The sequence below is a fragment of the Podarcis liolepis genome (genome assembly GCF_965112155.1).
Source record: "Podarcis liolepis genome assembly, chromosome: 8".
NCBI classification, from domain to species: Eukaryota; Metazoa; Chordata; class Lepidosauria; order Squamata; family Lacertidae; genus Podarcis; species Podarcis liolepis.
In genome coordinates, this window is record NC_139560.1 from 49,186,950 (window position 1) to 49,211,348 (window position 24,399).

At 40.7% G+C, this 24,399-nt stretch overlaps 1 protein-coding gene across 1 annotated transcript in view; it reads right to left on the bottom strand.

Annotated features, from left to right (window-relative positions):
* The window catches only part of APCDD1 (APC down-regulated 1), a 37,396-nt gene extending 14,229 nt beyond the window's left edge, over window positions 1-23,167 (bottom strand). Inside the window, exons 1-3 of the mRNA XM_083518720.1 lie at window positions 22,287-23,167; window positions 14,343-14,526; window positions 11,409-11,940 (exon numbers count right to left, since the gene is read on the bottom strand). Of these exons, the coding sequence (XP_083374846.1) occupies window positions 11,409-11,940; window positions 14,343-14,526; window positions 22,287-22,344 (774 nt within the window). The 5' untranslated portion in view covers window positions 22,345-23,167. The remainder of the gene's footprint in view (window positions 1-11,408; window positions 11,941-14,342; window positions 14,527-22,286) is intronic.
* Window positions 23,168-24,399: the final 1,232 nt, after the last annotated feature.

Here is a 24,399-nt window from a genome sequence, read left to right on the forward strand (position 1 = left end):
GTTTGTAGACCAAGAACTGTTTTAAAAGTTGAGAGTATTGGAAAGAGTTAAGAACAACCAGTTTTAGCCTATTAGACATGTCGACTAAGAGAACTGTTTCATTCAGCTGACTTTGGTTAGCCTTAAAAGATGTACTTAGCAGCAAGCCATTAAGCCCATAAAATTGTTGAGTTACAGGCACAGCCAACTAATGGCAGAGAAGGGCATGTTAGGTCAGGATTATTATACTCAGTATTTTAAAGGCTCTTGAATCGGTGTCTAGGTCTTCTGGGTAAGATTTCCCATGATGAGCCCAAGGGAAAACTCTTGAGGTGTTTGATTCCAAAATGGATCTGAAAGTAACTTAAAACAAATGGAAAAGTCTGGGATTTTTTGCCCTCTGTTGCCGTGGAGCTTATGCCATGTAAAAATACTTTCATAGATATTTAGCACAATTTCCCACTAGTGTTCCACAACTCTGCTATCTCAGTCCCAAGAGAACACATTACTGAATGGCTAGCATCTCTCCCCCACAAAGTGATAAGTAGCAGGCTTTCCATGACCTCATAGATGAGGCTAACACGGATAAGGCAACTCACGGGGGGGACGGGGACCTGAAAAATGCAATTATAACTCAAGCTTACAAATGGTCCACAGAGTTTATTAAGACTGCAAAATAATGACAAGGGAATGATACTGGAAAGTCTTTTTTTTTTTAAGCACTCAAGAGTTCAGGTATCTAGACTAGGAAGAAATCAACTACATCTCACTTTATGACCCTTTGGAACCATTCTGTACCAATAAATGTAAAATGCCGAAGCCGTCTGGCTTGTCTGCTTCCATACAATTTTAGAACTCTTTGAAGGCAAAACATAGCTCATTTTCCTTTGAATTTAAACATTAGCATTTTTGTGAAATATGAGAAATGAGGCAAACAGTGTCTTTCTCAGATGCATGCCTACATCTGTCACCTATTCTACCGAAGCAATACTAATTTGCAATGACAAATTATATTTTGGAAAAGAGTTTTGCAAATTCTTAGAAGATGCAGGGGATAGAATGTGAAGGAAAGGCCATCAAACCCCCCCACACACATTTTAATATCAAAGTGATTGACTGATAAGTTCTCTTCAGACAATGCTTATCCAAGCTGCTGAAGAGGCTGTAATTAGTTGAGGGGTATGTGGAACACAATACCAAAGTAAGTGTATCTTTGCCAAGCTAACAAATGTGAAGTCATTCATACATACATACATACATACATACATACATACTGTTGAACAGCACGAGTCTATTTTGCCCCCAAAACACAAAATTCAAAAACTGTAAGAGCCAATTTTTGAAAGCTACCTCATTTAATTAATTCATTTATTAATTCAATATAACAACTGATATTTATTCTGCTATTCAGCTGTTTTAGAATATGCACTGCCAACATAATGCTCAGGCAAATTTTATGAGAATCCCAGATGACTCTTGCTAAAATACTATAGACACTGCTCAGGCAAATGAAATGCCAGAAATATGTGTCCAGAAAATTGAGAAAGGGAGCCCCATTAAAGAAACTGAAACTGTGCATGTGCTCCAGAAACATTCCAACAAGAAGCAGCTAACATATCCTCAAAGTAAAAAATAGACCATCATTTTGCTTAATTTTCAGACTATACTGGATTCAAACACTGAAACGTTGCACCTTATTGGCCACAAGCAAATGGGCAGGTTGAGGGGTTTATAGGGACATTCAGAAGTTCTATATATTGCTACCGCAGATGGAAGCAATATAAAACAAGAATTTGCACCAATGAGATACGGCATATATTGCAATGAAGCAGAGTAAGAGAGCTACAGAAACACCATTCAAAGTGGGATGCACTTTGTGTCCACACAATATACACTCAATACAATCTCAAGCCACGCGATATACTCTCAGCGCTCTTCTATTCTGTGCCATATCAAATCACAGCAAGTGGCACAATGGTCACGGCACAAGGGGCCCCCCAAAATTAACAAGAAATGTTTCTATCATTAACCTACTTCACAGCACTGCTCAGAACTCATAGGCATGATGGCAACTTCATAAAAAGTGTACTCCTGCTATACCAAGTCCAGCAACTCCTTTCCGTGTGGTCAAAGGTACTCAGCAAGGGCCAACCATTGTGTTCCATTGTGAATCATACAGCAATTATTTGGTTTTGTTCTATGGCTTTAGTTGTATAATATTGTTATAGTTGTAGTTTTTGTAACACAGTTGTAGAAGTGTTTTCAAGTGTTCTGTGTTTTCAATTATATTTGTGGTTTGATGGGGGAAAGGAGGGATGTAATGTTTATGACCAATCCATTCCTTGATCGAGACCAGGATTTCAGAATGCTCTAAGCTAAGCATGAGACAGTCCACCTTAGGAAATGGGGCAAAGGGAATTCTGGAAGGAACTGTAAGCAAGGAACTATAAAATAAACATGCCCTATCTAATTTGCATTGTTTGAGTCCAGATTCTTATTTCTAAGAGCCCCAGGCTCCTGAACACACATTTGCATCCCTGAGTATTTTGTGTGTGAGAGAGGGGGGGAAGGCATAATAAGACAGACAGAGTGAGAGAAACTGGGGAGGTGTTATGTGAAATTGTGTACTGTTCCTATATTTCTCTCTGGTCACTGTATAGAAACTGAAAACGCCAGTTTCAGGAAATGGCATTAACATCAAAGATAGTTGCAATCCTCTCCCACTCTGATAAAGCCTGTATGTTACTCATGTTCTCAATGACTGCTTTGTGCAGTTGAAAGACTTTCATAAATGATCCAAACCTTGTACTTGGTCTTTAAATTTTATTTTTTTTAAGGAGCAGATCTAAATGATATAAAAGTGCCATTGCCTTCTAGGTCTTCTCTGAAATACTTGTGTCAACTGGACTTGACTTTGTTTTCTGCTCATCTGTACCTCAAGTCTACAATTTTTTGCACTCTATGAATTTTTTTTTTATGTGGTGCATTTGCTATCATTTGATTGTAATTTATTTTCCAATGGCTGAAGTCAGCTGCAAAGTTACAGGAGCAAGACATTCATTTTCTGGATGTTCTGACATATTTTAAGAAAGCAACTTGACATCCCATAGAAAATACTGACATGTGGATTGAGCCTGGATGTGGCAAGTTGCAAAATTGGAGCATTATTTCAAAAATAAAAATAAAACCACACTAAAACAATCTGAGAACATCCACTGGCAGTGGCTTTGAATGTGTGTGTGGGATATAACGCACATTCCTGTGGATAGAGGATTCATCAATGGTTTCTGGTGCTATCTGTGGCATCTTATTTATCTAGACTGAATGCTTCCCTTTCATTCTCTGAAATCAGTTCTTAAGAGGCTGTTCTCCCTCACCTCTCTCTTAAGCCATTTATCGTGCCTTGAATAGTTCAAGCAGGTTCTCTCTTCTTTAATCTTTTATTTTTAATCTTCTATTTCCATATTTTCCTTCCTTCCTTGGATCAAATTATCATTCTGATTTGTCAAATTGTGTAGGACACAAATTATTTGAACATAAATAATGAGCTGATGTTATAACCCAGAAATGATCTAGAATTCATGTTTCAACCTCAGTCTATTTCACACTTCCTGGTCTTCGCTAGCTTCCATATCAGCTCTGCTTGAAATTCCTGGCCCAGACTGCAGACATTTCCAAGATCCTGGCACTGAGTTTCTGTTACGCACAAGTGCCAGGTACCAAAAAGGAAAGGGAAATATTACCATTTAGTGTCTGCATATATGCATCAATATAGTACTTGCCATTTTTATTCATGAGTACATTTTACAAGTTTAAGGGAGTTGGTTTTTTAAAAAAAGTTCAGGCCAGTATTTAAGAAACATATTCTAATTCGCCTGTAAAACGAATACATTCTCATAGTTTCAGCAAACATTTCTGAGAAAGGTTTATATTTATTTATTTATTACCCATCCACCCCAAACTTTTCCCCTGAGAGGGACTCAAGGCTGCTTAGAGATATTAAAAAACACAAAAACCCCCAGCTAAAAACAGGGAGGGGATTAAAAACAAATAAAAATTGATAGAATTAAAACTATATACGTAAAGTATATTAAAACCATACAAATAATTACAATAAAAACAGCATGGCACCAGCCCTTTCATTTAAAGCAGCCGGTTCCCAAAAGCCTGCTGAAACAATGAAGTCTCCACCTGCTGGCAGGAGGACCACAATGAGGAAGCCAGCCTAACTTCTCTAGGGAGGCAATTCCAAAGTCTGGGAGCAACTACCGTACTGAGAAGGATAACAACTGCATCTTACCTACTCCTATGGTTCTGAAAGGGATTATTTAATTGATCACTTTTCCAAGTCAACCATTTAACTTGCTTTGAACTATTCTAAATGATCAGAAACAGAAGGAGCAATCAAGACTCCAGCCCTGCAGAACTTTATAAAGTGCTGGGTCATTGCTGCTCCTGCAGCTCCTGCCACACCTGCAGGGTGCAAAGTGGGGGGCAGACAGACTGCTGCAGCAGCAGCAGCAACAACCTGGATCTGGAATGATTGGGCCTGAAGCCATCATATTCCAGGGCTTTTCACTGACTGCCAACAGTAAGGATCCATTTCTTTCACTATCATTTGATGGGTAGAATTAGAGAGCTGATGTCACTGCAGGAGGTAGCTGGCCACAAGCTGCAACGTGTGTGTTGCAGAAGGGGAGAATTCAACACAGCAGCTCCATCTGTCATAATGTGTAATTCTACTTTCTTTTGTCATTTCTATCTGGATAAATTGATTTTGAAAACACTAGTTCAGTATGCAAAAGCATAGTTCGTTCTCTCTCTCTCTCTCTCTCTCTCTCTCTCTCTCTCTCACACACACACACACACACACACCCAAAAATGGTAAGACATAGCTGTTTCTCATATATCTAGGAGTTTCCTGGTCAACATGGTCAAGTTTGTAATATCTACTCTGAATTATATTTGTCTAAATTAGTCTCCTTGATCCCTAAAAGTATGTGCCAGCTGTGAGTCACTGAATATTGTGCAGCATTCCCCAGTGTGTGTAAAATAATGCTTTGTAATTGTAACCATGGGCTATTGGAAATCTAGAAAAAGACCACAGGCAGAACCTCTTCACAATTAAATTGTATTAAGAGTGCATATTCTTAATTACTGTCCTGTTACTGAATCACAAATAGCAAAGTATCCTGTTGTTGAATCACTCCAGGATCTATCTAATTTACCGTTATTTGTGTGGATTCCAACAAATAAGAAGCAAATAAGATATATGATTTGGTAAAGGCATAATTTGTTTGTTAATTGCTGTAGATTGTCATATTAAATAGCTTAACATTCATAAATATTAATAAGGTATATTGGTTCTGGTGACACAAGAGTAGAACATAATGAATGTGTCCTCAAATCAGTTGATTATATAAACATACCACTCTTTTTTGGCTCATTTTGTTTTTGCGTTTCTTTAACAGCTAGAATTAGTCTGGATCTCCCTAGAGACTTCTGAAGGGGCCTGAGTGCAGCAACCAGAAGGCGCTGCCCACTGATCTGTTTGTGGGGCGTTTCCACCCACCCCTGGCATGCCCAAAGTAAATAAATGACCTAGGCTGCAACTGCACGTGGCCTATGCGGCATACTCATTTACCCTACCGTACTCATATCTTTTCTTCACAAAACCACCTGATATTTGGAAATACTGTAAATGTTTTGCATGAGAGCAGGTGCGCTGTGGTTTAAACCACAGAGCCTAGGACTAGCCAATGAGAAGGTCGGCGGTTCGAATCCCTGCGACGGAGTGAGCTCCCATTGCTCGGTCCCTGCTCCTGCCAACCTAGCAGTTCGAAAGCACTTCAAAGTGCAAGTCGATAACTAGATGGGAAGGTAAACGGCGTTTCCGTGCGCTGCTCTGGTTCGCCAGAAGAGGCTTAGTCATGCTGGCCACATGGCCCGGAAGCTGTACGCCACAACCCCAGAGTCGGCCACAACTGGACCTAATGGTCAGAGCAGGGTCCCTTTACCTTTACTCATTTCTTTTCTTCACAAAACCACCTGATACTTGGAAATAAATGTTTTGCATGAGAGCAATCAAAATGCTGCACTGAACAGCTGCTATTACCCCACTAGGAAGTGCTGCTTTAACTAATGCAGCTACACTATTTAATAACAATAATAATAATAATTTATACCCCACCCATCTGGCTGGGTTTCCCCTGCCACACATGCATTTGGGATCATATTGTTGAAGGGTATGAAGTTTATATGAATTTATGAATAAAGATAGTATTTATATTTAACTGTGAATAAATGCTATTTACTTAAGGACCACAAAGAAGACATTTTAGCAGGGAAAGTCTACTATATTCTGTGTGCTTGAACAAACTTTTGAGTCTTTGGAAACGTGCTCAAATTAGCAGCTTGGCTTAGATCTGTCTGGTTTTCACTTTGGGTCTTTGATTTATCATCCTGCTGCTAAACTGCTGTAAAGAATTTGGAATAAGATCAATTCTGTTCAGCTTTAGCATTCCTAACATATCCAGGAATCATTTGCTTTTAATTACCACTCAGTTCAACCATATTAGTAGTATAAATGTGGCTTCCACATCCAATTCTGCAGCTTTATCAGCTTAAAAATCTTCAAGGTTCTCTTATTTTTCATAGATGCCTTAATTATTTTAGCTGTGTTTTTATATTTTAAAATAATAATAAAGAGGAAATGAAACAAGCCTTGCCAGACAGATTCTGTACAATACACCTGATTCACTTCAGAGGTGATTTCCTCACCCAGCACACTATGTGACCATAAAAGCCTTAAAAAAAACAAGTTGATTTAATGTTTCTGTTTATGCACGGTGTCCAGTTTCCAGAAGAGTCTGAGACTAGTGGTTTTGAACTCAATTAAGCATTTAAGCTCATTTTCAGCTGAGTCCCCATGGACTGACAATTAGAAAAGGAAAGAAGTTCAAAGGAGAAAGGTTATAACCTCATAGCTCTATATTTTGTGTGGTCTCAAAATGTATCCTATGCTTTCATCCTTCATATATTTAGGAAAGCCATTACGACCTGTAGCTAAGTTACACAAGGGGTCAAACTGCACATGATGTTCAGGTGTGTAAATGTTTCTTTGAGAGTTGTTGTTGCTTTACCCAACGCAGTTGTGAGAAGCTGTAAACTGATGTGGAAGTTTGCACTGGAGGACATCTCTTTCCATAGTAGATATTTTTCCTTTCCAAATTGTTCTCTGCAAGCTCTTTGACACCCAAGAGGGGAATATACAAATGCAAATATCTTCTCATCCGTGGCATCCCCCCCCCCAAAAAAAACCCCACTTGGGGGCAAATTATTATTATTACAACAATTTAAAAATAAATTCCAGTAACATGACTAGGGTGGGTAATAAAAAGATGTCACAGGCAGCAAAGCCCAATGTCTTCAGCATAAAACATAAACTATACATTGAAGGTGTCAGACACACTTCTGTAGGGATGAAATTATGTAATTTAGGGCCTGCCACAGAGAATGCCCTCTGCTGGGTCACCCCCATCGCCAAGTGAGGGTGGCCCACATCCACTGATCTGAACATCCAAAATGTTCTGTAGGAAATGAAGCAGTCTTTCAAATATTTAGAACCTACATCATTGAGCATTCTAAATACCAATGTATTTAGGCCCCAAAACAAACTGGTGACTAATGCAGCTGTTTTAAACATATATGAGTTTAGACATGATATCGGTTCTAAACAGAACTCCAGCCAGTAATCTGGGTGCTACATAATGGACCAGCTGAAGCTGAAGAAGATTAGACTGCTGTGGAAGTGATATGCTCCCCACTTGGTTTTGGGTTAAATAAAGCTCCCCCCACAAAAAAAAACCCACAGGGGAAACCAAAGTATTATAGTCCCACAGTCATGTAGAAAGTATTATAGTCATGTATATTCATGTCTGCATTAAAATCAGTATCTGCATAGGGCCCCTACTGGAAACAGAATGCTTGTCAAGATGGACCTGGTCTGACCAGCCAGGAGGTTCTTCTGCTTGTTTTTCATGAAAACATAGCCATTGTGACTTTGAATAGAAGAATACAAAATGTAAAACAGTATTTAAAAGTATTCTGTTGAAAAATAGATTGCATTTCTCTTGCTGACATTCCTTCCTAACTGACAGAAGAAATCTATTTCACCACAGATACGTAAATATTTTGCATGTCCATTCAATGGTGCTTTATTAAGTAATTATGCGAAACTGGTTACAAGCACGGTCACTGCTGCAAAAAATAATTGAAAAATAAAGAAGAATTCTTAAGCTAGAATTGACCCAAAACTTTTCTTCTGGAACTAATTGATGACACTTAAAGTCTCGAATGTGGTTCCAATTGCTATAGGCATTCCTTTGAGATGCCATCAGAAGAGATGTGCAGACAGCCCCACTGCAAAACTGCAGCACTCTGCTTCAATCCTCTTTCCCTCTCTCCATTCCTCAGATTTACACATGATTTGCTAATGACTTGTTTCTCTCCTAATGCTCTAAACTATAACCCCTGCTCTTTTGTTGTGGCTATATCACCCCCATTCTATTTCCCAGCAATGCTTTCTTTGCCTACGTTCTCAGCAACATTTGCTTTCTTCAGTAGAAGTCTCCACTCCCATTGTTCAGCGCCGAGGACCTTCTGGCAGTTCCCTCACTGCAAGGTTACAGGGAACAAAGCAGAGGGCCTTCTCGGTAGTGGTACCCACCCTGTGGAATTCCCTCCCATCAGATGTCAAGGAAATAAACAACTACTGTATCTGACTTTTAGAAGGCATCTGAAGGCAAACCTGTTTAAAGGAAAAGGTAAAGGGACCCCTGACCATTAGGTCCAGTCGTGACCGACTCTGGGGTTGCAGCGCTCATCTCGCTTTATTGGCCGAGGGAGCCGGCGTTTGTCCGCAGACAGCTTCCGGGTCATGTGGCCAGCATGACTAAGCCGCTTCTGGCGTACCAGAGCAGCACACGGAAACACCGTTTACCTTCCTGCCGGAGCGGTACCTATTTATCTACTTGCACTTGGACGTGCTTTCAAACTGCTAGGTTGGCAGGAGCAGGGACCGAGCAACGGAAGCTCACCCCGTCGCGGGGATTCGAACCGCCGACCTTCTGATTGGCAAGTCCTAGGCTCTGTGGTTTAACCCATAGCGCCACCCGCATCCCCCAACCCTGTTTAGGGAAGTTTTTAATGTTTGAAGTTTTATTGTGTTTTTTATATTCTGTTGGAAGCTACCAAGGGTGGCTGGCGAAACCCAGACAGATGGGCGGGGTATAAATAAATAAATTATTATTATTATTGTTATTAACCTTTTGTTCTGGCTTCAATTTTCAAGAAATATCATGGCACATATCAAAACCGTTACTTCTAGAGGTACAGAGGTACCTCAGGCAACAAACAACAACAGGAAGACAAAAAGGAATGACTTATTTGAATTCAACTAGCAGAGAGGTGATGTATCTAAACCATGAAGTATGAAACGATCATTTGCAAACTTGGACAGATAGAAATATTATCTAGTGTCTGTGTTCCTTGATTTTTATTCCCTCCAATCTTGATCAGGACATTGGAGGCTAGACCCTAGTGGCATGGTTCTCACTCCAGGACAACTATCATATCAGCAATTCCAAAGACAATTCTTATGTCCTTCTGTTATACCCAGTTTCATCTTTATGACAAAAGGAAGTTCCAGGTGCTAGTGTTAGGCTTATCTCAGTGTGAACCATTATGCACTCAATGGCTGCAACCTCAAAAACCATGAAAAAAAGAGCTACTGCTCACTAGTTCATTTTATTATCTGGACCCAATGCATTCTGGCTTCGGGCCCACCTTGGCACCAAAACACCTTTAGTTGCCCTGGTTGCTGACCTTTATTGGGAAATAGGGGAATGTGACCCCGTTGCTTCTCCTTGATCGCTTGGAAGCTTCGAATACCACTGATCGTGGAAAAGCTCTATGGGTTGGGAGTTGAACGGTATGGTGGTTCCACGCTTAGCTGCAGGGTTATTCTGAGAGATATGCATTTGGGGGATTCCTACTCAGGCCCTTATCAATGTGGGGTCTCACAGCGTTCATGCTTTTTAACATATGAGGCTAATGGGTGAGGTCATTGGGGGAATTTGGGGCATGGTGTCATCCCTGTGCAGATGATTCCCAGGTCTATTTCTCCTTACCATCTGAATCAGGTAAATCTGGGCAGGTGTTTAACAGATGCCTGAAGGTTGTAATGGGGTGAATGAATCCCAGCAAGATGGACATTCTGTTGGTGGGTGATTGTGTCCAGGAATTGTGTTCTAGATAGGGTTGCACTCTCTCTGAAGGAAAGGTATGTAGCATAGGGATACCATTTTGTCATTTGAGGCTCAGGTAGCATGGAGTGCCTTTTTCCAGTTCCCCCTTGTTTGTAAGGTAGAACCATTCCCAGATTGGAATAAACTGGCCACAATAATCCATGTGCTGGTAACCTCGATTAGATTGTTGTAATGCATTCCAGGTGGGGCTATCTTTAAAGATGGTCCACAAGCTGCCAGAGTTCTGACTGGATTTTAAATGAACAGGTAAATAATACACTATGAATTTGGTAGCCTAAAATATGAAGAAAATAAATTAGTAAAAATCTTAGTGGATGTACACTGAATCTGCAAGTGCTCAAAAGCAATGAATTAGGTAAAGTTTTATTTGCTTCTTTTTATCAGGATTTTAATGAGCGTCTGTAGACCACACAACTGTGTTGTGACCTTAAGCTACTTTTACCTGACCTGCAGATATACAAGATTTCTAGTAAAACATAAAAGCAAAGCAAAGTAGCCTCTGAGATGGTTGGCTGGTCGGCTGGAATAGTTTCCAGACATTCAAGAAAAATTGAACATATTCTATTATTATCAGGAACATTTCAAAGTGCATGGAAGCTTGGAAGGGCACAGGCTAAGGAAAAAGATGGGAACTTTATTACTTAAGAATCTGTTTGCCACAACAATACTTAGAAACATATTGAAGTGTTAACAACAAGATACTATAGTTTGGTTAAAGGAGGAAGTACGGCTTAGAAAGACAAAAGACGTAATACAGGGGTTGGGAAGCTCTGGCCCTTGAGCCCTAGGCAAGCTACTGTAGCCTGTTGGGTAGTTTTGCCATGCCCACCTGTCACTCACATGACATTGTATGATGTCAGGTGCAGGTCATGTAAAGCTGCGGCTCTCAAAAAAAATTGGGATGCAAGTCATAAAGAAGCAGCAGTAATAAGGGATGTGAGAGGGCATTGGGCAAAAGCTGTGAAGGAAATAAGACTCATGCTTGTGGCATATGAAGATCTTTGCATGAGAGTTTTTGGCTTAGGTATTTGGAGCATTTCCTGCAATAAAGGGATACTCTTTGCATGTGCCTTGGAACTGAAAACCGAAATGTTCACATACCTTAGCGTTTTGAAGAGGGGGTTGGTAACTGGATGGACGATAATACATCCTCTGAGAAGGATCAGTGTGTATGTCTCCAAGAAATAGCTCCTCGACCAGGTGATCTAAATTATGGTGAAGGTACTGTTTCTCTACACGGATTAGTTGAAGCTCATGCATAGCAAAATTCAGTGCTCTGGTGCATTCGTAACCATTCTCTTCTCTCCATAAATCGTAGCTCACATTCTGCTCCCAGGCTTTATCTTCTGGTACAAATCCAGGGCATGTGCGGTTCACCAACTGACTTAGTCTCTCAGCCACTGCCTCACTATGGCAGATTATCTGTATGTTGTGCAGCTGGTAATCTGCTTCAGTCCCTCCTCGAATGATCCAGGATGCTTGGCGAAGGCGAATTTTGCCACGGATAACTAAGGTATAGATTGGGTTTGTGCATCGGTTACCTCTGTAGTAAAACTGATAGGCCTTGAATGTATTATTGTGGTAGAATCTGTAGGATCTAGTGATGAATTCTGGGCCCGACCTTACTTCACAACTGTAACCAAATTGCAAATAAAAGCATAAGCTTAATGAGGTGTGAAATGAAGTATATCAAAGTAGTCAATTAGAAGATGACAGCACTAATAACACATTTAATTAACACCACAATATTCACAATAGTGAACCAAAATAGTAATTTTTCTCATCTTCCTTTATTTAACATTAAGTTTCTGGTTTCATTTTTAAAAAGACATTTTAAAAGGTGTATTAGTTCTATGCTGCATTTGATATTTTTATTTTCATTTTATTGCTGACTTCCTCTTTTCTCCACATTTAGTGTACCAAGTACTTAGAATTGTAAAGGTAAAGTGACCCCTGACCATTAGGTCCAGTTGCGGACGACTTTGGGGTTGCAACGCTCATCTCGCTTTACTGGCCGAGGGAGCCAGCATACAGCTTCCGGGTCATGTGGCCAGCATGACTAAGCCACTTCTGGAGAACCAGAGCATCGCACGGAAATGCTGTTTACCTTCCCACCAGAGCGGTACCTATTTATCTACTTGCACTTTGACGTGCTTTCAAACTGCTAGGTTGGCAGGAGCAGGGACCGAGCAACAGCTCACTCCATCATGGGGATTCAAACCACCGACCTTCTGACTGGCAAGCCCTAGGCTCTGTGGTTTAGACCACAGTGCCACCTGCATCCCTACTTAGAATTGTAGGCAACTCTATTCCAAGTGCTGTCAAGGAAGACATAGATTTCCCCCTACAATACTATTATCTGTTCACTTTTGGCACCAGGCAGGCAGTGGTGGATCAAATGCTACTGCTGGCATTGGCCAGAGTAAGGCCCTGAAATGGAGCATTATGGGTGTGAGGCAGTGAAGGGTTAGCCATGGAGCTGCTGAGACCCAGGCTGTTCCAGGCCCCCCACATGCACCAGCCTGCAGCTGGCACAACAGAAAATAATGGAACCAGTCCCCCCGGCTGGCATGAGCTGGCAGTGCTTCAGATATGACAGCTGTTTTGATGCTCCTGGCCAGGGTTTAGAATTGCTTTGCCTATCATGCTTAGAGTAGACCCACTGAAATCAATGGCACTTAAGGTGACTTCAGTGACTCTACCCTAAGCGTGAACATGTCTGGATCCAACTTAACGTGTGTGTTTTTCTTCTTCAGTTTTTCTTAAATATGTATATCTAACATGAATAAGCTTCTGTCAAAGCCTCTAGACCTGAAGATAAATATTCTCATAAGCTCAATAGCTTTTCAATGAGCCCCTTCCTGTTTTATTTCTGTGTGACAATGAAGTTATGTTTCTTAAGAGATAGGCAACACTTTTAATATATTTCTACTTCCATGGTGATAAAATCAACAAGGAAAAGGAATGACCACACCTGCCTGGCTTCAGGCAAGCAAAGTAATAAACAGGCTTTAATGTGTTTATAAAATAAACCCAAACTAGAACATCTGAAATATTTGTGTAAGGCTTATAGTTGCTTTTTAAAAAAAAGGTTTTTAAGCTGAGCTCTTCCCAAGTCTGCTTGCTTTCTGCAAGTACAACAGACCCCTCCTAAGTGATGAGAGCCCAACTTCTTCTCCCTGACTTTCCAGTGATATCTGTGGTGGATTTGAGTGAGGATTACTGCTTACTCAAACACTATTTTTATTAACTTCAGTGATGGCTTTGCCTGAATAAGGACTGCAGGACTGGGCTTGAAGGGAATCTTATATCCCAAGGAGCCTTCCTAAGAAAATAATTGCGAGTACACAGCTGTATATTTGCAAGCTGAGACTACAAAATAAATACCTCTGCCTAACTGAATGTTTGTGATCTCAGATAAGCACTTGTGCATGCTTGGGCTCGTCAGCTAAAGCTTCATAATTTCATTTTGTTAATGAACTTTGTTTTATACACGTCACATGATACAGCAATAAAGGCAAGGATTTATTCACTCGCCCTTGCACGCGGTCTGAATAAGCAGATGACATATGAATATCCTATGAATAGGCTGGCAATTTTCAACAACACTGTGGTTTCCAAAGTAAGGAAGACTGAAATGCCTTACTGTTTTAAATACGGACAATAGCCACAAAATTCTGAAGGCTCACTTTTGTGGCCAGAAAAGCTTGTGTCCATAGGAGAAGTTTTCAGCTTTCCTCTCAATAGCAGACCCACCCCACCCCCCGCTACAATATAAACTGCTTTAGAAGCATTTTTTAGTTTAGGGAGGCTGCTATATTGAAAGAGAAAGAAAAGACAAAAGCTCACTGTGTACATTAAACTAGCTGTGAGTTTAAGTGGATTATAGCCTACCAAAATATTAACAAAGCTGTACAGTATGGTGTCCTACTTTTCTATGTAGCTAAAGTACTTGCCTCCTGACATTAATGTCTACCAAAGCATTTTAGCATGTTTTCTATATAGTATCATCATCGTGTTTGTCGGCAGCCTTACCCGGTGGAGACCCAGTGTCCCTCGATAGTAGGAGGCATTTGCACAGTAATTCGGGCTCCATTATGAAGATGTTTCAGCATGTGAGGACACTGTGACTCCTTGAAAGTTCTCCACGCGCTCTTCTCCAAGGATCGAGGGTGTGACCTGCTGTCTGGATGAAGAAGTGCAGAACCTTCTCCCAGCCCTGTGAGAAATCAGAGATGGCATATGAAATAAATTCTGGTGAATTTGGAGAACTAAAACTGTTTGCATATAATGACTATAATAAATATCTTTGCTTGCTAGTAACCTTCAGATGTGAAAGACTCCTTTCATGAATGGGTTTTGTACATTTGATGTATTTAGGGTAGAGTCCCACATTATGTTCCTGTGCATAAGCACTCAAGTAGGAGGATCAGTGTATTTTATTATATAAAAAAGACATGGAAATTGAAAGCATGTAGAATAGCTTCCTACTGACAGTGAAATATATACAACCATATAGCTAAGAGAAAACTTCATGCAAGCGAAAATGCTTTATTTGTTGCCACAGATACTTAATTTTTTTAACAGTTGTTTTTTTTAAAAACAACAACAACAAACACACCCTAGGATTACCAATAACAGCATTCTGTTTATCATTTCAGAAGGCGTCAAACTCCCCCCGCCCTTCCTCTTCAAACTTCTTTACTAAACAAAGTCCCCAACTGACCTCAATTGGCCATCAATTTACTGAAACAGTCAGGTCCTACATCTTTCTATACCATTTCTTTAGTTTCAGAATTTGTTTCATGTTCTAAAATCGTTGGAAATCTAATTTAATATGCCAGATTTAATGTATACATATTATTTTTAATACATGAAAGAATCAGACAAAGACATGGTATTTGCATATAGGTGAATTTCTGCATTAAATATACTGAGGCTGCAATCCTGAATGCACCCACTAGTGAATAAGCCTCACTCAACACACTGGTCATGTTCAGACACTGCACTAAACCGTAGCTTAGCATAACATCAGTGAGCCATGGGTTCACGTGCTTCTTTGCTCTCCTGCACCACAAGGGAACCATATGCTGTTTTGTCCAAATTAGCATTAATAAACATTAACTACGATTTGTTCAAAACAATGTTAATGTTAACCAGCTTATCAGTTCAAAGCCAGAAGCAAATACTTCCTTACTTCTCCTTCCAGCTGTGTCAGAGAAGGATAGCAGAGAGCACATGAGCACAATGATTGCTGTGGCTTGTTTACATCACACTAAACTATAACATCTGCACTGGGCTCTAGACCTTACTTCTGAGTAACCATGCATAGGATGCCTCTGTAAGACTGTTAGTTAATATTTCCACCAGGGTGAATTAAGACTTGCTCCATTTGGTACAATGGCTCAATAAACTGAGTTCTTGTGAAACCTGTAAACATTAACTCTGTTATTATAATATAAATACAATTTATTTTGTGTAGCAAATGTTTCAAGTGAAACTTATCAGCTTTTGAAAATTTCCAGCAAATAAAACACAATTTATTTAAACGAGAAGCCTTTGTTTATCTAATCAATTCCCCTAAACAAATATATAGATATATATTGATGTGGGAAACAGCTAGATAAGCTCACCACTACCGATCCTAATACACTGCAAAAAAAAAAGAAAAGAAAAAAAGGATTACATTGGAGATTATTATTTCTAACACTGCCAAGCAGATGTTTCTGTTAGTAGCTCTGCTTTAGTCACTCTGGACATCAAAAGGATTAAAGTCTTGAAAAATCGCCAAATTCATTAAGCAGGGAAGTCTAGGCCTCAGCAGAATACTGGCAGCACTGTAAAAGGTAATGATTATATATGCTTGTGCAACCAGTGTCTATAGATCACATTGGGGTGCTGTAGCACACTGCTGCAAACTCAGTGTGACAGAGAAGATAATTAAGCTTGGGGCACAGTTTGCCATTTCCCCTAACAATGGGGTCTCCAGGAATCAGATGGCAGGATTTGTCCCTTTAACTGTGTCTCTGACTTTTCTGGGTCTTTCAGCAGGAACCATTCACTTTTATGAAAGAAAGATGGCTCCCATTCAAGTCTGCACTTCTGGTTCTTGATGGTGGACTGGCAGCCAGGCACACACACAGCATGTACTTCATTGTTGGCAAAGATCAGATACAAATGCACATCCAGATGTGTGTTTTTTGCATGTGATTCCCCAAAGGTGCTGTAAATCACTGGGTCTTTTTATATTGGTGAGAACATACCCATTATTTGAAGCACTGCAAGCAATTTTTATTACCCATGAATCCATTGCCAATGATATGCAGCATCGCGATGTGCTCAACTTTGGATTTGACCCAAGCTGGTCAACAGCATTCAGTACTGCATACACACATGCAATATTAATGTGAGAATTATATTTAGATCTACCTAGGCTACAAAAGTAATTGACAGAATTTATGGGGGGGGGGATTAATCAACTTTATTTATTGGATTTCTTACCTGTCCTTAACCAAAAGGCCCCAGGGCAAGTTATAATATAAAAATATAATATTAAAATCAGTTAAAACAATTTGCAATCAGAAGTAGATCGTAAAAATTCTTAGGTGTAAATGTTTGAGTAAAAATATCCTCCCAAGATTTAAACAGTGTGTATGGAAATATTTTAAATGAATGTATGTATCAAAACTTTTTCAAGACCTACACTCCCAGCACTTAATTAATGAGAACATACATTCTGAAAGAGGGGGTTAAATTTGTTTAGTTAATAAGGAGGCAGGTTTATAATAACCCAAGTAACATATTGCAAAGGAGAAATTAGAATATTTCATAACAGATAAATGTGAAAAAGAAAATGAATTTTAACTCATCAAAGGGAATAGTTTTTGAGCCTGTAATTATGCCTTTTAATCTAATCTACCACAGCTTTCCATTTTCAAAATTAACAGATGGAAAGAAACAATATCAAACCACGGTTCAAGTGGGATCCCTAGTTTAATAAATGCATGTGATAAATGTAGAACAGTATTGGTCTAAGTCCTAATTCTTAATATTGGCTACATTTTTCATCTATTGGGGAAAGGAGTGGAGTCCTGTTGCTAATTAAATCACATAGAGAACTTTTTGTGATAGAGCAACCTATAAATGCTGTAAACTAAATATTTAAAAAAATCATAACAACAAAAATATAAATACTTCAGGGCAGGTATGTCTCTTCAAATAATTTGTGATATCTGAGGTGAAAAAATAACATTTTAAAACTGAATTAGCTAAATTGTTTTGAATCCACCTTTACTGCCCATCTTGTTAATCAGAGTTGCTGGAGCAGAATGATTTTAGCATCTGACATCTGAAACATTTGTGGCTTTTTGTATAAGCAGAGCAAACCACGATAATGGACAAGTTCCAGCTGCAAACCTCTTTTGACATTCAACAGGTTTTATTTTGATTAATGAACACAAGGAGGATTTTTAAAAAGGCTATTCCTGTGTTGTTGAGATACATTTATGAAGCAATATTAGCATGGATCTGAATCCTGAATTGCATTTTACTTTTATATTTCCATTTGATAAGCAACCAAACTTGACTTCAAAAAGGTGTGTTAGAATTTTATTGCCTATTTATGTAAACACATTTAATATACCTCTGGATTGCCAGATGCTGTCCAGCTGGCTGAGATACAGCTATGTGATATTTTGGCAGCATTTCTTTTCAGTTATTGTTTGGCTAGCTGCTGATGAATGTTAAGGGGTGGTTAAGGGGTTAGTGTGGTTAAACTGAGTAAGAGTCAATACACAACAGTGTGGCCCAAAAGGCCAATTCCATTTCAGCTTGTTTTAACAGAAGCAATATATCAAATAGTGGAAAATAACATTAGCGTTATGCATCAGTGATATATTAAATCTGTCTGGGACATTCTATTCAGTTTTTGAGCACTGGTTTTCATGGATGGTGATGAATTGTAAAGGGGTGGGAAACCTGTGGCCTTCCAGATGTTACTGGACATCAAATCCCCCAAGCTCCAGCTAGCATGGTAAACAAACAGGTATGGTGGGAGATGTGATCCAGCAACACCTGGAGGGCTTCAGGTTCCCTACCCTGCCATCAAGGATTCAGAAGATAACAGAGGAAGAAATATGCAAAAGAAGTCATAAAAGGAAAGGACAATGAGGTACATGCTTAGAACTGAGATAAGACTATCTAGATAGGTCTATCTAGGCCACTAACTTATTTTTAATAGCAGCCAGTTTAATGCTATCAAAAATCCCACATGCAGAGTAGAAGAGCAATAACTCTTCCTGGTGTTTTTGCTGGCAAGCAGCTGTTATTCAAAGATGATTTGCCTTTGGGCACAAACGTTCCATGTAGCAAGGTATCTAACGCCCATTGATAGACCTACCTTCCTTGAATTCATCTAATCGTCTTGAAAGCCATTTAAGCCAGTGGCCATCACTATACCCCATGGCAGTGAATTCCAAAAGTTAATTTATACATCATGTGAAGTACTTTCTCTTCACTATCCTGAATAAATTTTACTGGGTAGCCACGAGTTCTAGAATTACACAGGAAAATTTAAAAAGTTGTGCTTGTGCTTGTTTAATTTATAGCCCATCTATCCAACAAAGTCTGTAGTAGTCGTAATGTCAAAAACAAACAAACAAACAAACAAAAATCAAACACACAACCCCAGTATAAAGTATTATACAAATCTGCACCACAATCATAATTGTTGCTGAATCCTACAGATTCTTATTCATGAACAAGTTCCTGATAGGAACAGAACATTTTCATTAAGCATGTTTAGGAGTTAAGATGCACTGAAAAAAGCTACAAGTCCAAGTATTGAATCCAACTGTCTATTCATATGGTTTTCCACATCAGCTCTCTATCCCTGTGTTGTTAATCAGTGACTATGGCCTGAACAAGTTAATTTTCTCTCCTCTCCTTTTTCTTTTTAATGTTCCCATCTGATGACACTATAGTGTGTGTGTGTGTGTGTGTGTGTGTGTGTGTGTGTGTGTGTGTGTATGCAGACAAGACTCCCCATTTCAACTTCTCTTGGCAGCGGCTTGTTTGATCTGACTATTGGCCTTGATTTGTTTCACATTTCAGCCAAAGTTTAAAACAGCTGGGTAATTCCAAGCAGATGAGCCTGAGAGTCTAACCCTATAATTATACCTTCTCTCCTTACTTAGCCTCTAACTTCAAACCTTCCGTTTTGACTTCTAGACGCCCAGATCACAGAATTTTAAAGTGCACCTTGGCGTCCATGCAGGTCTGTCTCAACCAGACATATTTATACAGTCTATATATTTTGTAGTTTGAGTTGAAGGGGAAGAATAAAAAACCCTTTGATGAGCAAGTCTTCTGTCTATAAAAGCAAAAGATACACAGAATGCTCATGATCTTTATTATTTACTATGTGGCATTTATGTACTTTGCGTTGTCTGAATAAAGGGGAAGATGTAATTCCTGTGTTCCCAAAACTATAGCAATGACCATTTGGGATTTTAGACATCAATAGTGCATAAAATTAGGCATGTAACTTAGTAAGGTATCTAAATAATGCAGAGTTTGCTTTTCAGATATGCTTACTCTCCACAGCTGCCACTGATGATTGCTCAGCATGTTTGAAAATTCAGCAATGGAGTTCAGTGTTGGGGTCATATCTGCCTAAGTGTCACTTCATCTCCTACTGGATGGTTATCCAGCAGTGAAGAGTAAGTCTCCCAATAAACATTTTTGAAGTGTTCAAAGACCACTTAGAAGGAAATGCTACATACTTTATAGTAGCTCTGGACTAGGTATTAAAACTTGAATATTGTGTCAATGGAAGAAAATGTTTTTCTAGGAAAGAGCATGGTTCCTACAAAAGGAAGTGTTGCCTCATCAGTGTTTTATAATTCATTGGATGTGGGGGCTGTCAACAAACATGGATCAGGGTAATCTGGAAGATATTATATAGTTGAGCTTTCAACAAAATCTTTACCAGAATCTCTTGAGTAAACTTAGAAGTCCTGGGCTAAGGGGGGGGGGGCTATCCTCTTACAGATCAGTAACTGGCTGAAGAACAAAAAGCAGAGGGTAGCAATAAATGAGCAATTTTCAAAATGGAGGGAACTAAGAAGTCCCCCTATGCCAAAGATCTATATTGGGGCTATTTCATTATGATCAGGGAGGAATATGCTTCAAGTTTTCTAAGTTTGCAAATGATGTCAAATTATTCAGATTGTGGAAATGCAAAGGCAGATTACTAAGGATTATTCAGAGAGCTCTCTACATATTGGATTAGGGCAGCAAAATGGCAAACAGGTTTCAACAGAATAAGTGTAGAGTGGTGCACGCTTAACTTCAACCCAACTATATATACCTTTATATGATTTGAAACATTGTGATTATGCAAGATATGATGTGGTTGTAGTAGATAGTTCAATGAAAGCACCAACAAATTCCACATCAGCGGAAGATAGGCAGAATTATTAGGAAAGGACAGAAAGCAAGACTGCCAGTGTCATAATAACCTTATATAATTGTATGATGTTGTTGCATTTAAAATCTATTATACAACTCTAGTCTTGTATATGATAAAAAATATACAGATTTACGCAGAAGTTTGCCAGGTGCATAAAAGGGTAAGCAAATGATCAAGGGTGTTGAGACACCTTCTGTATGAGGCGCTGGAGCTTTTCAGTTTAGATAACAAGGCAACTAAAAATGAGCATAAAAGAGTTTTAAGATAATGGACACTGTGAGGAAATCAGAAAGAGTTTTTTTCTTCTTCCTTTCACAATACTAGAACGCAGGGTCAGCTGATGAAATTCATTCACAGCAAATTCAGGACACACCAAGGAAAATACTTCCTCATAATAAACTTAAGGAACTCATTGCCATAAGATGTGATGGTGACCAGTTGGCTTACCCTCCCTTAATCTGTTTCATTCTCTTTTAAAGCAGGCTATGTCTATAAATGACTAAGGGGACCTTGCATGTTAAGAAATAACTCTTGAAAAGCGGTTGCTGGGCAGAGGTTATTGCTCTCTACCCTTCTTGTGGACTTTCCAGCTGACTACTGTTGGAAACAAGATGCTAGATGCTTGGTCTGAATCCGCTTGTGTCCGAGTAGTGTAACTGAAGTCAATGAAATAAAGAGTTTGGGCCTGTGGCCTGAAACTCTTTCCACGTGATCAAGCATGCAGAATCCAAGTTATGCTCTAAACATTTTGCCCATGGATACAATTAAGAAAACAGAGACAGAGGAAAAATCACGCCATATAGCCCCCAAATGGGACAAGCTAATAAAGATCAAATGTATCCTGTTCAAAGCTTTATAGGCAAAAACCTACTTTTTCACTACAGACGGCTTTTATATTGTGTCTTTCAGAACCCCCATCAAAAATTACCCAGCCGACCACAAGTAATATACAATACATTTCTGCATGTGGAAGGGGCACTTTCTGACTCTAGAAAACACACCACACAAATTTTGCCTATTCAAACTAGTTAGCTTTTCTGGAGAAACGAGAGCTCTTGCTTCCAAGCACTGATGTTTGTGGCAACGTTTATATCTAAAACTAAAACAGGTAAAATACAGCTTTTCACTGCGGATAGCCCTTAGCTTAAAGTGACACGAGAAAGGGGAAACCATACATAAAGAATAATTATTATTATCCACAAGTGCAGCACTACCAACGTGTGAGGCTGCTCATTACTACGATAAAACGTTCAGGTTGCCACTTCGAAGAAAGATCTGCCTAAATAACAATAATAACTAATAAATTTATTATTTATATCCAACCCATCTGACTGGGTTTCCCCCAGCCACTCTGGGCAGCTTCCAGCAAAATATAAAAACAAAATAAAACGTCAAAAACTTCCCAAGTTTTTAAACTTGCCTAAGAGAGGGAAAACAATAAACATTTCTCGCAGATATAACGACAGTATAACAGAAACATTGCAAATGCGTTTATCTGCAGTACTCACCATGCAAGAGCAGGGCTAGGAACAGGTATCTCACCAGGCTGCAGCAGAAGCAGGACATTTCCAGCTCTCCAGCGGCTTCCCCCGTCCAAGCCTCTCACTTTTCCTTCCGCCTCTTTCTTCCTTTTATCCTCCGGCGCTTTCTTCCTCTCCCTCAACACTTTCTTCTCCGGGAAGCTTTGTGCCTCCCTTGCAATGCCAATAATCCCCCAACCCCCGCCACACACGCACACAAAATCCTTGTGCGGGAAGAAGATGAAGGGCGGGCTGGAGAGCCTCTTCTGGGCACCCACCTGGCGGAATCAGAATCCCCGCTCTCTCTTCGGGGCCAGCGGCACGAGCAGGAGGAGGCAGCCAAGTCCCAGCTCCTCGCGCGGCGGCGGCGGCGGCGGCGGCGGCGGCTTCTGCCCGGGGCTGAACTCCACGCGCTCCCCCTCCTGCGCTGAGGGCTTTCAATACAAGGCGCCCATGCCGGGCGCCCCGAAGGACTCTGGGCGCGCGCAGAGAGGCGTCTGGGGCTCCTTAGGCGCCTTCTCTGCCCTCTGCAACCTCTCTGGTCGTCGCTGCTTCCCTGCCGGCTTCTCCTCCGCGGCTTTTTCTCCTCCTCACTGAGCTGCTGCTGCTGCTGCTGCAGAAACTCCCCTTCATATTTCCCCTTCCAGCGGGCAGAGGAGGAGGAGGAGGGGTCGGGGAGGGGCGCTGCTCGCCTCCGGATCCCGAAATCGGACACCCTCGACTTGAAAGGAGACTACAAAGGGCTGGGAGATATGCGGAGGGGGAGGATTGCGCCGTCCCCGCCCAGGGCGCGGTCCCCGCCTCTGCCCTTCCCCTCAGTCATGGGTACCAAGCGAGTCAGATGGCCCGGGCTGAGGGGGGAAATGTCGGGACTCATCAAAGAGCTTCGTTTATCAGGCGCCTCAGCAGAGGCGGCCCGGGCAGATCAAAGAGCGGGAAATCCCAAAGAGCGGCGGTTGTGTCAGTCGCTGTTGTCGGCTTCTTTTGGCAGGGAAGGAGCTGCTCCTAAGTGTGGAGAAGCCTGCCGTGCTCCACGCACATCAGTCCCTGGGTTCTAGAGATTTCCCACTCGGGTTGCACAGATGACTTGTGGTTTAAGGGGCTATTCCTTAAAGGACGGTGCATCCTTAAGGCCTCTTCACCCAAGGAAAACTCGTGTGTGTGTGTGCATGTGTGCTCCCCTCATAATGATGCATGCAGTACCTACCACAGGTAACCACAACCAATTAAGGATTTATTTGGTTTTATTTGTATAATACAAGCAGTGTTCATTCCAGTGTTGACTCTGTAAGACAGCAGCTATCCCCACCTGCTACTTTGGATACACTTCAGAATACAAACTGTTGGTTATATCTGAAAATCTTTTTCTGGCAGCAAGGGCCGGCCTGCTCATTAGGCAAGGACAGGGCAGCCCATGGGTGAGTAGAGTTTTTTTAAAAAAACTGACGGACCCCTGGATGGTTAAGTTCAGTCAAAGGTGACTATGGGGTTGCTGCACTCATCTCACTACAGGCCGAGGGAGTCAGTGTTTGTCCACAGGCAGCTTTCTGAGTCATGTGGCCAGCATGACTAAACCACTTCTGGCACAACTGAACACCATGATGGAAGCCAGAGCGCATGGAATTACTGTTTACCTTCCAGTCACAGTGGTAACTATTTATCTACTTGCACTGGTGTTGTTTTCAAACTGCTAGGTTGGCAGAAGCTGGGACAGAGCAATCCCCGTCGAGGGGTTTTGAACCGCCAACCTTCTGATCAGCAAGCCCAAGAGGGTCAGTGGTTTAGACCCCAGTGCCACCCGCTCCCCTCAGTGCATCTCCACAAGATGAGGAATGGTGGAACAGTGATGGGGAAGGGTGGTGGAGCAAGAGGAGTAAGGACAGTAGTTGTAAACTAAACCTCAGAACACTCTGATTTGGCAGTGGATTGTACAGTGTACAGAACAATTTCTGCCACTCCCCAGAGGAGGAAGAGACATGTGTTTGTGGTAGGTGACTCTCTGCTGAGCGGAACAGAGGCAGCAGTGTGTGGAGGTAACAATATGAAAAGGTTTCTTCAGCAATGTTTGAAGCAAGAAGAGGACAAGCAAGTAGTAAGCCCT